General features: G+C 47.4%; 1 protein-coding gene across 6 annotated transcripts in view; it reads left to right on the forward strand.

Annotated features, from left to right (window-relative positions):
* Positions 1-15,688, forward strand: part of ncoa6 (nuclear receptor coactivator 6) — a 26,452-nt gene extending 10,764 nt beyond the window's left edge. For 2 of the 6 annotated variants that reach the window (XM_070447813.1, XM_024005033.3), the window contains 15 exons: positions 4,814-4,927; positions 5,037-5,143; positions 5,270-5,987; positions 6,491-6,628; positions 6,768-7,438; positions 7,555-8,135; positions 8,886-9,004; positions 9,094-9,539; positions 9,660-9,890; positions 10,043-13,256; positions 13,358-13,414; positions 14,200-14,227; positions 14,734-14,775; positions 15,043-15,182; positions 15,334-15,688. In XM_070447813.1, coding sequence (XP_070303914.1) covers positions 4,814-4,927; positions 5,037-5,143; positions 5,270-5,987; positions 6,491-6,628; positions 6,768-7,438; positions 7,555-8,135; positions 8,886-9,004; positions 9,094-9,539; positions 9,660-9,890; positions 10,043-13,256; positions 13,358-13,414; positions 14,200-14,227; positions 14,734-14,775; positions 15,043-15,182; positions 15,334-15,380 — 6,653 coding nt within the window. In that variant the 3' untranslated portion in view covers positions 15,381-15,688. The remainder of the gene's footprint in view (positions 1-4,813; positions 4,928-5,036; positions 5,144-5,269; positions 5,988-6,490; positions 6,629-6,767; positions 7,439-7,554; positions 8,136-8,885; positions 9,005-9,093; positions 9,540-9,659; positions 9,891-10,042; positions 13,257-13,357; positions 13,415-14,199; positions 14,228-14,733; positions 14,776-15,042; positions 15,183-15,333) is intronic. The other 4 variants (XM_024005038.3, XM_024005036.2, XM_024005035.3 and 1 more) reach the window with 4 other exon arrangements.
* Positions 15,689-15,710: the final 22 nt, after the last annotated feature.

Genomic DNA, 15,710 nt, shown 5'->3' on the forward strand with positions numbered 1-15,710 from the left:
CCTATTTACGAAACCATGCTAGTTTGAAATCCTAGTCATATTAGTAAACATGCTAGTTGATATAATCCATATCATATTAGTAACCATGCTAGTTGGTGATAATCCTATTCATATTAGTAAACCATGCTAGTTGATATAATCCTAGTCATATTAGTAACCATGCTAGTTGATGATATCCTAGTCATTTAAAACCATGCTAGTTGATGATAATCCTAGTCATATTAGTAAACCATGCTAGTTTTATGATAATCCTAGTCATATTAGTAAACCATGCTAGTTGATGATAATCCTAGTCATATTAGTAAACCATGCTAGTTGATATAATCCTAGTCATATTAGTAAACCATGCTAGTTGATATAATCCTAGTCATATTAGTAAACCATGCTAGTTGATAATAATCCTAGTCATATTAGTAAACCATGCTAGTTGAAATAATCCTAGTCATATTAGTAAACCATGCTAGTTGGTATAAATCCTAGTCATATTAGTAAACCATGCTATTGATATAATCCTAGTCATATTAGTAAACCATGCTAGTTGATAATAATCCTAGTCATATTAGTAAACCATGCTAGTTGATATATAATCCTAGTCATATTAGTAAACCATGCTAGTTATGATAATCCTAGTCATATTAGTAAACCATGCTAGTTGATGATAATCCTAGTCATATTAGTAAACCATGCTAGTTGATAATCCTAGTCATATTAGTAAAACCATGCTAGTTGTATAATAATCCTAGTCATATTAGTAAACCATGCTAGTTGATAATAATCCTAGTCATATTAGTAAACCATGCTAGTTGAAATAATCCTAGTCAATTAGTAAACCATGCTAGTTGATAATAATCCTATCATATTAGTAAACCATGCTAGTTGATAAATCCTAGTCATATTAGTAAACCATGCTAGTGATGATAATCCTAGTCATATTAGTAAACCATGCTAGTTGGTATAATCCTAGTCATATTAGTAAACCATGCTAGTTGATATAATCCTAGTCATATTAGTAAACCATGCTAGTTGATAATAATCCTAGTCATATTAGTAAACCATGCTAGTTGATATAATCCTAGTCATATTAGTAAACCATGCTAGTTGATATAATCCTAGTCATATTAGTAAACCATGCTAGTTGATGATAATCCTAGTCATAATAGTAACCATGCTAGTTGATATAATCCTAGTCATATTAGTAAACCATGCTAGTTGATGATAATCCTAGTCATATTAGTAAACCATGCTAGTTGATATAATCCTAGTCATATTAGTAAACCATGCTAGTTGGTGATAATCCTAGTCATATTAGTAAACCATGCTAGTTGATGATAATCCTAGCATATTAGTAAACCATGCTAGTTGATATAATCCTAGTCATATTAGTAAACCATGCTAGTTGATAATAATCCTAGTCATATTAGTAACCATGCTGTTGTGATAATTACTATCATATTAGTAACCATGCTAGTTGATGATAATCCTAGTCATATTAGTAAACCATGCTAGTTGATAATAATCCTAGCATATTAAGTAAACCTGCTAGTTGAGAAATGTTGGTGATAATCCTAGTCATATTAGTAAACCATGCTAGTTGGTGATAATCCTAGTCATATTAGTAAACCATGCTAGTTGATGCATCATTAGATCTCCCCTTAATTTCTGACGGATATTTTCATCTCTGTCATATGTTTTCCCGCTAATTGCATTTTGGAACATACGCGTGTAGCCTACAGCCATGTGCACATTGTTGAGCTTATAATATGAAGAAATAAAACTTGATCAACATTTTAAGCTGAATGGTCTGATCTGTTGTATCAGACTCATTGCTTTATTTAGTATATTTTGCATTTTTACATGTTTTAATGTGCAGTGGTATTATGAATTTTGGATCTGCCATCTCAGAGTATTTTGAACCAAAGACATATTTATCGCCMCTGGGATGACGGGACGCCCTTCATTTCAAGCCCTGGAGGCAATTATTTTATAAAGACAAAGCATTTGGTTGTAATCGTAATGTTGCAATATTTTATCGACTACCAAGGGTGGCCAATCACCTTGGTCCCAGTGATGTACTGGGCCATACACACTAACCTCTGTAGTGCCTTGCGGTCAAAGGCTGAGCAGTTGCCATACCAGGCAGTGATACAACCAGTCAGGAAGCTCTCGATGGTSCAGCTGCAGCACTTTTTGAGGATCTGAGGACCCATGCCAAATATTTTCAGTCTCAAGAGGGGGAATAGATTTTGTCATGCCCTCTTCACGACTGTCTTGGTGTGCTTGGACCATGTTAGTTTGTTGGTRATGTGGACACCAAGGAACTTGAAGCTCTCAACCTGCTCCACTACAGCCSCGTCGATGAGAATGGGGGTGTGCTCGGTAATCCTTTTCCTGTAGTCCACAATCCTCTCCTTTGTCGTGATCACGTTGAGGGAAAAGTTGTTATCCTGGCACCACACTGCCAGGTCTGTGACCACCTCCCTATATGTTAGAGGTCGACTGATTATGATTTTTCAACGTCGATACCGATTATTGGAGAACCAAAAAAGCCGATACCGATTTAAAATTTTCTTTTTTTTAATGAATTTTTAAATTTTATTTATTTGTAATAATGACAATTACGACAATACTGAATGAACACTTATTTTAACTTAATATAATACATCAATAAAATCWATTTAGCCTCAAATAAATAATGAAACATTTGGTTCAATTTGGTTTAAATAATGCAAAAACAAAGTGTTGGAGAAGAAAGTAAAAGTGCAATATGTGCCATGTAAGAAAGCTAAYGTTTAAGTTCCTTGCTCAGAACATGAGAACATATGAAAGCTGATGGTTCCTTTTAACATGAGTCCTCAATATTCCCAGGTAAGAAGTTTTAGGTTGTAGTTATTATAGGAATTATAGGACTATTTCTCTCTATACGATTTGTATTTCATATACCTTTGACTATTGGATGTTCTTATAGGCACTTTAGTATTGCCAGTGTARCAGTATAGCTTCCGTCCCTCTCCTCGCTCCTACCTGGGCTCGAACCAGGAACACATCGACAACAGCCACCCATGCAGAGCAAGGGGAACAACTACTCCAAGTCTCAGAGCGAGTGACGTTTGAAACGCTATTAGCGCGCACCCCGCTAACTAGCTAGCCATTTCACATCGGTTACACCAGCCTAATCTCGGGAGTTGATAGGCTTGAAGTCATAAACAGCGCAATGCTTGAAGCATTGCGAAGAGCTGCTGGCAAAACGCACGAAAGTGCTGTTTGAATGAATGCTTACGAGCCTGCTGGTGCCTACCATCGCTCAGTCAGACTGCTCTATCAAATCATAGACTTAATTATAACATAATAACACACAGAAATACAAGCCTGAGGTCATTAATATGGTAGAATTCGGAACTATCATCTCGAAAAAAAAACATTTATTCTTTCAGTGAAATACGAACCGTTCCGGATTTATCAATGGGTGGCATCCATAAGTCTAAATATCCTGTTACATTGCACAACCTTCAATGTTATGTCATATTTACGCAAAGTTCTGGCAAATTAGTTTGCAGCGAGCCCGGCGGCCCAAACTGCTGCATATACCCTGACTCTGTTGCAAGAGAAGTGACACAATTTTCCCAGTTAAAGAAATTCATGTTACCAGGCAATATAACTAAATATGCAGGTTTAAAAATATATACTTGTGTATTGATTTTAGAAAGGCATTGATGTTTATGGGTAGGTACACGTTGGAGCAACGACAGTCCTTTTTCGCGAATGCGCACCGCATCGATTATATGTAACGCAGGACACGCCTAGATAAACTAGAATGTCATCACCATGTGTAGTTAACTAGTGATTAGGATTGATTGATTGTTTTTTATAAGATAAGTTTAATGCTAGCAAGCAACTTACCTTGGCTTCTTACTGCATTCGCCTAACAGGCAGGCTCCTCGTGGAGTGCAATGTAAGGCAGGTGGTTAGAGCGTTGGACTAGTTAACCGTAAGGTTGCAAGATTGAATCCCCGAGCTGACAAGGTAAAACTCTGTCGTTCTGCCCCTGAACAAGGCAGTTAACCCACCGTTCCTAGGCCGTCATTGAAAATAAGAATGTGTTCTTAACTGACTTGCCTAGTTAAATAAAGGTGTAAATAAAGTGTTKTTTTTKKGGGGGGCCAAATCGGTGTCCAAAAATACCGATTTCCGATTGTTATGAAAACTTGAAATCGGCCCTAATTAATCGTCCATTCCGATTAATCGGTCGACCTCTACTATAGGCTGTCTTGTTGGTGATCAGGCCTACCACTGTTGTGTCGTCTGCAAACTTAATGATGGTGTTGGAGTTGTGCTTGGCCATGCAGTCATGAGTGAACAGGGAGTACAGGAGGGACTGAGCACACACCACTGTGTGGCCCCTGTGTTGAGRATCAGCGTGGCAGATGTATTGTTATCTACCTTTACCACCTGGGGGCGACCCGTCAGGAATTCCAGGATCCAGTTGCAGAGGGAGGTTTTTAGTCTTAGGACCCTTAGCTTAGTGATGTGCTTTGTGGGCACTATGGTGTTGAATGCTGAGYTGTAGTCAACAAATAGCATTCTCGCGTAGGTGTTCCTTTTGTCCAAGTGGGAAAGGGCAGTGTGGAGTGCAATATAAATTGCATCTGGATCTGTTGGGGCGGTATGCAAATTGGAGTGGGTCTAGGGTTTCTGGGATAAGGGTGTTGATATGAGCCAAGTGACATGAGCTTTTGGAAAACAAAAAAAKAGGTCCTTCAGACAAGTAGGACAGGTGGCTAAAAAAGTTCATGTCAAGCCCTAWAATCTCTCATAGGAGGCATGAGAATGAGCAACCCGTCGATGGTCCCCCCTGGCCCCGGTATGTCTGGCCAGGCCATGGTCCCCAGCAGCAGTGGCCAGATGCACCCCAGACCCCCTTCGCAGACTGGTGAGGACATACTTGCTTAATAACCAACCAGTTAACTCATTCACGCATCCAGAATATATGCAACTTGTTCAGAGGTAGTGAACATGTATACGTTTTTCCCCTCCTTCAGATGCAATGGACCCCATGATGTCCTTACAACAGCAGCAGCTTCAGCATCCCCAGGCTGGCCCCCACAGCCAAGGCCCCATGCCCCCCCAGGCTGCTCACCACATTCAGGTATATAATCACTAATKGAGCTCAACAATAACCATGTTTATAATCACTATTAATTCTACCAAGTAATGAAAGGATCAACTGTATCAGGAGTTGATTGCATTTATAAAGGCTGTATTTTGACCACAGGTCATGCAGGCAGGGCGGCAGCTCAACCCAGCCGCCCTCCAGCAGCTGCAGCAGGCTCAGCAACAGGCCCAGCTCTCCCAGCTTGGTGGCCCCCGTCCCCCTTTCAATCCCTCCGGCCAGATGCCTGTACCCTCCGGCTGGAACCAGCTCCCCTCAGGGGTCCTCCAGCCCCCTCCAGCCCAGGGAGGACCCATGGGCCCAACAGCCTGGAGGAAGGCCCCTCCCCAAGTCCAGATGGGTCAACGTCCCCCCTCCCTGGCTACGGTGCAGACCCCCAGCCACCCTCCACCTCCGTACCCGTTTGGTAGCCAGCAGGCTGGCCAGGTGTTTAATGCTATGGGGCAGCTCCAGCAACAGCAGCAGTCAGGGGCTGGTCAATTTGCAGCCCCCCAACCTAAAGGTCCCCAAGGTGTGCTTGGAGGGGTGGCAGGACTCCCTAGACCTCATCTGCCTCAATCAGCAGGGCCTCAGGGTAACCTCACAGCCAAGTCCCCTGGGTCTTCATCTTCCCCCTTCCAGCAGGGTTCTCCAGGGACTCCTCCCATGATGGGTCAGGCCCAGCTAGGCCCGCGATCTATGGCCCCACAGGGTTTCCCTCAAGGGGTGGGCTCACCGGGCAGGGTGGTGATGGGACAGCAGGGTAACATGCAGCAAGGGTTCATAGGAATGCCCCAACATGGGCAACCTGGACCTCAGGTTCATCAAGGAGGAATGGGAGGTAAGAAACTAAACCATTGTGGATGACTACAAATGATTCATTCACTTTCATAGAGTATGTTTGTTTCATGGCCACAGACCATCTCCTGTGGCATTACCTTTGTAGTTGAATTGCTGTTAACTAGGAATGTGACTATTTCAATATTTCTTTCCATGGCAAAAATGAAAACACGAAACAGATAACACTTTGGTCCTTTTAAAAACCTGCTGTATRTAAAATGTTGTGTGCTATAGCGTGAAAAATAAATGTATGTGATTCTGGATGACAACATGTTTGTTTCCAACATTGGGGATGTTTTCCTAAAGAAATGATATCTGCTTCGTGTTTTCTTTCCTTGCCACATACTAGCGTGTATTATGATACTGGTATCGTCCTGGCCCTACTGGTATCACAATTCACGCTTAACTCAAAGTAGTACTCGGACAGTTAGTGTAATACAGACTCACTATAATGACCATGTTAGCTGGGCTGATGAAGTTCCCCATGGTGATGTTTGATCACAGGCATGCCCAAACGTCTGCCCATGGGGTTCCCTAGCGTCTCAGGGAACCAGAACTTTGCCCAGGGTCAGGTGACTAGCGCCCCAGGAACCCCAGGGGGAGGAGCCAATCCCCAGAGCAGCCAGACTATGGCCCACACAGGTACAAGACAAAGAATAGATCAGCACATACCGTTCAGATATACTGTATACCATAGAAAAATGCCTAAGAGCAGACAACACAGTGATATGATTTAGACTGCATTCGTCAGTGTCATTCTTATGTCACAATCTGATTTCAGGAGCCCAGTCATCAGCCTCCACCCCCAACACCATGCAGGGTCCCTCACACTCCCAGCCCAATGTCATGGGCCTCCACAGTGGCATGGCTGGCCAGCCCCAAGGCACCAACTCCGGGTCCAGTATGAGCCAGCCCCAGCCAGGCCTCCAGTCCCAGATGATGGACCTCCAGGGCCAGCCCGTGTCCTCGTCCCCCAGCCAGATGGTTCAAGGTGGGGGTCAGGGGCAGACAGTCCTCTCTAGACCCCTCAACCCAGGGCAGAGAGGAGGCATGACCCCACCCAAACAGCTGATGCCACAGCAGGGCCAGGGCCAGATGATTGGAGGGCCGGGGCACCAGGCGATGCTCCTACAACAACAACAGCAAAACTCCATGATGGAACAGATGCAACAAATGCAAGGAAACAAGCAGGCGTTTGGTTTGAAAGGTCAAGCCGGGGTCATGCCAGGTCAGATGATGCGGGGTCCATCTCCTAACGTGCCCGGAAACATGGCTCAGTTCCAGCAGCCTCAGGTGGGCCAACAGCAGCAACAAATGACTCCGCAGCAGCAGCATCAACAGCAGCAGCAAATGGCTCAGCTCCAACAGTTACAACAACTGCAGCTACAACAGCTACAACAGCAGCAGCAACAACAACAACAACAACAGATGACCCAGCAGCAACCCCAACAGGTATTTCATTACTTTTTTTCCTTTTTTATTTGATTGGCGGAAAACCATCCACCAATTTTACTTCTGGGTAGCATTAAAGAGTATTATTTCACTCGCTCATTCCTTAATTTGTTCAGGTCCCCATTGGCGGCAACCCCAACCAGGCCATGGGTATGCAGGGTCAACAGATGAGACTCCCCAGTGGTCATCCTCTGGTCCAACAGCAGCTACAGCAGCAGCAGCTCCAACAAAAACAAGCCATGCTGCAACAGCAGCAGCAACAGGCGGCGCAGCAACACCCACACGCTCTCGGGGACCCCAGCGGTGCTACAGGCGACATGGGCGGTGTCCAACAGATGCTCCCGGACATGCAGGTTCARCAACAAGGCATGATGGGAATTGGAGTCCCTCAGCACATGCAGGTGGGCAATGGCCACTTCCCTGGTCATGGGATGAACTTCAACCCCCAGTTTGGGGGTCAGATGCCCATGGGAGGGCCGTGTGCTCAGGCAGGGGGGTTTCCAGTGAACAAGGATGTGACACTAACCAGTCCTCTCCTGGTCAACCTGCTTCAGAGTGACATCTCTGCCAGTCAGTTTGGACCTGGGGGGAAGCAGGCGGCTGGAGGACCTGGCCAGGCCAAACCCAAGAAGAAGAAACCACCACGCAAGAAGAAGCCCAAAGTAGGGGAGGGACAGCAGCCGGTCGAGGGGCTAGGGTAAGCACCTGGATTTTATTGAAATTAAGAACTATACTGAACAAAAATATAAACGCAACATGTAAAGTGTTGGTCTCATGTTTCATGAGCTGAAATAAATGTTCTCAGAAATGTTCCATACGCACAAAAAGCTTATTTTTCTCAAATTTTGTGTACAAATTTGTTTATATCCATGTTAGTGAGCATTTCTCCTTTGCCAAGATTATCCATCCACCTGACAGGTGTGGCATATCAAGAAGCTGATTAAACAGCATGATCATTACACAGGTACAACCTTTTGCTGGGGACAATATAAGGCAACTCTAAAATGTGCAGTTTTGTCACACAACACAATCCCATAGTTGTCTCAAGTTTTGAGGAAGTGTGCAAATGGCATGCTGACTGCAAGAATGTCCACCAGAGCTGTTGCCAGAGAATTTAATGTACATTTCTCTACCATAAGCTGCCACCAATGTGGTTTTAGTAATAAAGCCCTTTAGTGGGGAAAAACTCTTATTTGCAGGGCCTTGCTCTTATTTGCAGGGCCTTGCTCCCCAGTGGGTGTGCATGGCTCTCAAGTGGGTGTGGCATATGTGAAATCCATAGATTAGGGCCTAATGAATTTATTTCAATTGATCGATTTCCTTATATGAACTATAATTCACAAAAATCTTTGAAATTGTTGCATTTTATATTTTTGTTAAGTATATATTTGCACAAGGTATTTGTCATTGGACATGGTTTGTCATTGAGGTATTCTTCTCTCCTCAGGGGTCTGGATGTGGGGGCTGGCCTGGAGGACCCGGAGCTGCCAGGGCTGAGTGGGGAACAGGGAGTGGGCATGGACCCTTCCGGACCCAAACTCTCAGACTTCACCAACAGGCCTGCAGGTATGCAATTTGAATGCTTCTTGGTTTGCTTACTCACACTGTTCTATATAGTTGATTGGCTTTCGATCACTCCTTTTTGCTCATGTCAGGTTTCCCAGGTCAGCCTGGAGACCAGAGAGTCCTACAGCAGGTGCCCATGCAGTTCATGCAGCAACAGCAGCAACAGCAGCAACAACAACAGCAGCAGCAACAACAACAGCAGCAGCAACAGCAACAGCAACAGCAACAGCAGCAGCAACAGCAACAGCAGCAGCAACAACAACAACAACAGCAGCAGCAGCAGCAACAGCAACAGCAGCAACAACAACAACAGCAGCAGCAACAACAACAGCAGCAGCATCAAATGCAGCATATGCAACAACAGCAAATGCAACAGCTGCAACAACAGCAAATGCAACAACAACTACAACAGCAGCAGATGCAGGGACTGCAGGTTCCTGCTGGACAGCAGCAGGGGGTAGCTGGAGCTCAGGGTCCGACTCAAGTCCAGCCACAGATGCACCCTCATCAGCTACAGCAGCAGCAGCAACAGCAGGTATAATCTACTGCCAATGTGTACTTGCTGCTTCCAGCCTTGCGTTTGTGTATGTGGTGAAAAGACACCTTTTCCATTTGGACTATGGATAATCTAGATAATTGGTTCCTTGTGTTAAAGCAGCAGATGCTGATGATCATGAAGATGCAGCAGGAGCAGGCTAAGAGCCGGATGCCCCTCCCTCCAGGCGGGCAGCACCCCCCCAGGGGCATGTTGAATCCCGGGGAGGCCCAGAGGATACCCGGGTCCCAACAGGGCAACATGCCTGTCATGATCAACCTCCAGGGGCACGGAGGAGTGCCTCCCTCTCCAGACAAACCCAGAGGGATGCCCCTCATCGTCAATCCACAGGTTGGACACACTATCTGGATGTTTGACATTTTTATATATCATATTTATTGTTATCGTCTTGTGAATGTTCTATGCTTGTTGAATTTGTCTGTGTGGACTAATGAATTCCTCTGTGTGTATAAATAAAGTATTCTCTTGCTCTACCTATGTAGATGGCTGGGGCAGCCAGAAGGATGTCTCACCCCGAGGCAGKGCAGGGTACTGGGGCTGAGGAGGCCCCTGGAGCAGCCAACTCCTTGCAAGACAGACCCGGGGGCCAGGAGATGGGCATGCCGCCTGGGAACGGGGCCCAACAGATGTTGGTGAACCAGGGCCCCAATACCCACATGATGAAGCAAGGCCCAGGCCCCTCGCCCCAGCACCCTGGAGCCAGCCCCCAGCAGCAGATGCCCCCTCAGCCCCAGCAGGGTGGCCCCATGCCAGGCCTCCACTTCCCTAATGTCCCCACAACTTCCCAGAGCTCCAGGCCCAAAACACCCAACCGAGCCAGTCCCAGGCCCTACCACCATCCTCTCACCCCAACCAATCGTCCTCCCAGCACTGAGCCCTCTGAGATCAACCTCTCCCCTGAGAGGCTGAATGCCTCCATCGCAGGCCTGTTCCCCCCCAAAATCAACATCCCTCTGCCCCCCAGGCAGCCCAACCTTAGCCGGGGCTTTGACCAGCAGGGTGGGCTCAACCCCACCACTCTCAAAGCCATAGGGCAGGCCCCTCCCAGCCTAACTCTGCCCAGCAACAACGGAAGTGGTGTAGGTAACTCTAACAACGGTCAGCAGTCTTTCCCTACAGGCAGTGGAGCTGCCAACTCGGGCCAGGGCAAACCGGACAAGCAGCCTGGAGGAGGTCAGGCTAAAAGGGCCAATCCCAGTAACGGCCGCAGATCCAGCCCTGCCTCCAGCCGCAAAGTCACTAACCCCAGCTCAGGGAGGCAGAAGTGGACCAAAATCACCCTCACATCCCCTTCTCACCAGCAACAAATGGTCAACCCCCAGACAGGGCAGACCATGATGCTGAGCCCCACCCCGGTGCCTCCTAGCCCAGTCACTCTCCCACCAGCGGCGGGGGTGGGCCTGGAGCCCCAGCAGATCCAGACCCCCTTCCAGGTGATGCAGGGTAACCCAGCTGAGATGCCCAGGGAAGGGCAGGGAATGGCAGGTGTAGARCACCGGCAGATGCCCCAGCCTCTGAGGGAGCTCTCCGCCCCACGGATGGCTAGCCCCCGTGTAGCCACTCCTCAGGAGGCTAAAGCTGGGCTGGAGCAGACAGTGGCGATAGTGGCGAGGCAGCCTGTACAGAGCACTCCTCAGCAGGTGTCTGGATCTGAGGCCTCTCCTTCTCTCAACCAGCTGCTGGATAACGCAGCCACCCCCAGCGTGCATCCCAGGCCCACTCTGATTGCTCCAGCTGGGGATGCTGCCTGCAAGGAGAGCTCTAAAGCCTCCATAGTTTCAGAGAACCTATCCAGTGTTTTTCAGAGCTCGAATGCGGGGGCTACCACTGTTGCTACTACTGCTGCTGTGAACGAGCCAGAAGCTAACCCCAAGCCTAGCTCAACCCCCAGCCCAAAACTCCCAAATCCAGTCGGTAGTCCTAACCTGCAGCGCAATGCAAATACCAATCTGAATGCTAATCCCGGCCCTAGCCCCAATCTTAACCCAACTGACAGCCCCAACGTCAACTCTAACTCTAGCCCCAGCGCCAAGCCTAGCACCCCTAGCCCTAACTTAAACCCTACCATTACCCACGGCACTACTCTAAATCCTACTCCTAGTTTTAGCATCAGTGTGGGTGCCAGCGTCAGTCACAGTAGTCCCCTCCCCAACATTACCTCCAGCCCCAAACCTAACCCAAACCCTGCCATTAGCCCCAAACCAACCCCCAGCCCCAAACCTAACCCAAACCCTGCCATTAGCCCCAAACCAACCCCCAGCCCCAAACCTAACCCAAACCCTGCCGTTGGCCCCAAACCAACCCCCAGCCCTAAACCCTCGACCAATATCCCCACTGTCCTGCAGATCCCTGCATCATCTGCCACCATCTTCCCCAACCAGATCAGTTACACCCCAGCTCCCACCCCCCAGGCCCCCCCAGGTGTCATCTCCGCTATGGTGGCAATGCCCAAAAAGAACATCAGACCCCAGCAGTCCAGCCAGCAGACCCGTGGCCCCCACCCCCAGTTTATCACCACTCCTGTGTTTAACACCGGTACTCCCATCTTCCACGTCCCTACAGTGTCTGTGGCCCCCAACGCCACGGTAGTGTCCCAGCCGGTCACCATGGTAAAGCCCATACAGGTGTCCACCACTAACATCCAGCTCACTGCTGCTCCAACCCAGGCCCAAGCCCCGGCCTCGACTCAGGCTGCTGTGGTCAGTGTGGCTAGCTACCAGCCTGCCCGAACGCTAGTTGGGCAGGTCCAGATGGCCACTAGACGTGCTTCCCCTGTCCCTGTTAGTACTCTGCCTCGACCTCAGCAGCAAAAGCCTGGCACTCCCAAGTCGGAGACCCCGGGTGAGGCGCCCCCTGGCCAGAAATTGAGCCCACCAGTTGGGCAGCCATCCCCCCATCCCAGCCTCTCTCCCACAGCCTTGGCGTCTGCCTCGTCTTCCGTCCAACAGCCCCTAGYGTCCCCTCCTCCATGCTCCAGTCCTGGTGCCCCAGCCAGCGCCCGGAAGAGCCCTATGTCCCCCCCCAAGCCTGCCCAGGGAAAGCCTGCCGAGGGAAAGCCTGCCCAGGCTCCTGGCTCCGCACCACCAGTGGGTAATCGACCAGACTACCAGCAGGTTGCTGAAGCACGGGCTGCCCAACCTTTAGAGGGGACTTCCCAGCCCCAGAGGGGGCCGAACTGGGCTGTGCCCCCTCACGCCTTCCCTCCACCCCCTGCATCTGTCATCCAGACTCGGACCACAGTGTCTGGAGCACAGACTCGGACCACAGTGTCTGGAGCACAGACTCGGACCACAGCTGCTGCTGTTCCTATGAAAGTCACCACTCCTCCAGTATCAGCGCCAACTCCTGTCCTTGCTCAATCTGCTGCACCAGCCCAGTCCTGTCTTCCTGCCTCTAATACTACCACCCCTCCCCCAGTGTCAGTCCCTGTCACCACCCGAACCTCTACTACTGCCCCTGTTCCTACCCCTGCTACGTCTCTCCCTGCTCCTTCTTCAGCCTCAGTCCCAAGTCCATCCCCATYCACCTCTCCTGTTGCTGCCGCCCCTGGACCCCCCAACCCCCCCGGTCCCTCCCCAGCCATATCCTCCCTAGTGGCCCCTACCCCTACTGGGGCTCAGCCTGCCCCCACAGCCATGGAGCCTCCCAGCCAGCCAGCCCCACTAGAGCCCCCAGCACTTGCAGGCAACACCCCAGGTACATATTGATCGATAAATCAATCAATGATTGAGTGACTTATCCCCCACATGTCAAACTTCGACTGATAATAATAACCTCCACCATGTCCTTTCTCCCAGTGTCAGTCCAACCTGAACCTCTACAGCAAGAGGAGCCTGCTGCTACGGAGAAGACTGGTAAGCACTGTCACACTAACTTATCTGTAACAAAATGGTTAATGCTYCGGCCATGGTAATGACATGATATGGCATATTGTTAACAGAGGACGGATGGGAACATCCATAAYGTAAGCAAAGATTGTGATATATTATGAGGGAATCATAAAATGTAAATGTGTTAGAGCAAGTAATATTCATGCAGGCTGTGCTGATCTAGGATCAGTTTTGCCTTGAMGTTCAGGGAGTGGAATGCTAGCTAAACAGACTGGCAACCAGGCTAAYACTGCTCAAGAATCTGTCCAAATAACCTTATTCATTATGATCTTAATGTCATGTGCCATATGTTTGGGCGTGGCCAATGGTGCGKTTTTTATAGGCCCTTCTCTTGGCCGCAGAGACATTTCACCGTTTTTAAAGCTAATTTCCTACAATTATACACGTTTTACCATGGCTGAGGCCTTGTTCTTATGTTATCTGAGTGACTCAAGCATTATAACAAAGTCAATGCCATGACATTATTGGAATTTAAGATTCTCCCTGACTCAATTTTTTTTTGGGGGGGTGATTATTAGTTCTCAAAGATGATCTTGTTTAAAAATATTGCTCCGTTATCTTTTCTACATACCCCCCTATAAAACATTACTTAATTTTTTTGGGCTGCCACGATTTGACAGTGTTGGTGCGCTGCTGCTAAATGCACATAGGGGTAACACTGCTTTATATGATACCCTATATGCTGTGAACATAATATGGCCTTTGCTGTGATATTTAGTAACCTTTTTTTTGTTTTTTTCCCTCTACAGCAGAAGTTGCCACAGTAACCGAGCAAGGGTGAGGTTATCAAAACAGATTTCAAATGAACAAAATGTAACCCTGTTCTTTTTAATAAATAAATACTTTTCATGCCAGGGGTGATTGGGATATTCCATTGCCTTTTAAGGTTAACATCAGTATTTAGTACTTGGCCTAGTCTGCTGTAAGTGCCATCCATGTTTGTAAACAGAAATGCTTAGACATTTGTAACTCTACTGAAACTCAGGGAGTTTATTTGGTTGGCCAGGGCAGGGGGGTACATGGCGAAACCCAATGAGCCACGTGGCCTCAGCACTTGGTATGTATGCTTAGCATGCAAACTATATCCAAACTTAATGCATGTCRAAAGACAACTCAAGCACTACCACTCCATAAGATCTTGTGTTTACAATATGAATATGGCCATATCTGATTTATATTTGCTGGTGATAATTATAATCATTAAGAGTATGTTGGTGGACTAAAACCATGTTTGTTCAGCATCACAGTTTTAGTTTACCGCTGTTTTTCCACTTCTATCACAGATGGGCAAAGAAAAGAAAGACTCCCGTCAACTTAGTCCCAAGGTATGTATTTACATGCATGAGTGCTGCCAGGAAAGCAGCCCTGTCGTGTTCACCATTTTGTTATCTATCGGATACTGTTTGGGGTGAAGACGGACGACAGTATCTGTGGTAGATGAGGGAAAACAGCCCATTCCCGAAGCGGTTTTCCCAACTGAACTTTCACTGAGTAGCTACTGTAGAGTTACTATTTTTATTATTATCTCTGTAAATGACCTGTCCTTCTTTTCTCTTTCTCCCCTGGTCTGTTTGCTGTTGGGAATCTATCAGGGCTGCTGTGGAGAAGCCGAAAGGTCCCAGCAGACGGAGCTCGCGGGCTGAAAAGGAGGTGGAGGAGGAAACGGTGGCAGACGGCGTGCAGAGGAAGAGACCAGCCAGGCCTGGAGCCAGCGCTATGGTTGCTGCTAAAGGTACACACAGGCACATGTATACAGTACACACACCTCCCACTGAGGGCATACACTCTCTCACACAATTTACTCTTGCATAGCTTAAATTGTTATTTTAAAGTTCTTTGTTGTCTCAAACTTGTCCCCCTCCCTCTTTCCTGTGTCCTTTCAGAAACCGGTGCCAGTCCTACCCAGGCTAAGAGAAGGAAGTCTAAATGACCACAGTAGTGAAACCCTGTGAACTGTAAATGTGTTTTTCTGTCAATCATTCAATGAGTTTATTTTCTCCCAGATTATGAATTCTCAATGGAGAAAATAACCATGTACAGATAATTGTTTGAAAATAATTATGTTGATGTTTTGTCCCAGCTATCATGTGAGGTTGTAGCTAGTGTGTGTTTGTGCGYGTGTGAATGTGTTTTGTTTTTAAACAATTATGCTGGATTAATCATGTGAAGACTGATAATTGAAGGTGTCTCAATTGTATAATTATGTTGTGAAACTTATTAAAATGTTCTGCTACTTAATTGTCCTTGTTTTATGTGTTGA

Source organism: Salvelinus sp. IW2-2015, linkage group LG17, assembly GCF_002910315.2.
Source record: "Salvelinus sp. IW2-2015 linkage group LG17, ASM291031v2, whole genome shotgun sequence".
Classification (NCBI taxonomy): Eukaryota; Metazoa; Chordata; class Actinopteri; order Salmoniformes; family Salmonidae; genus Salvelinus; species Salvelinus sp. IW2-2015.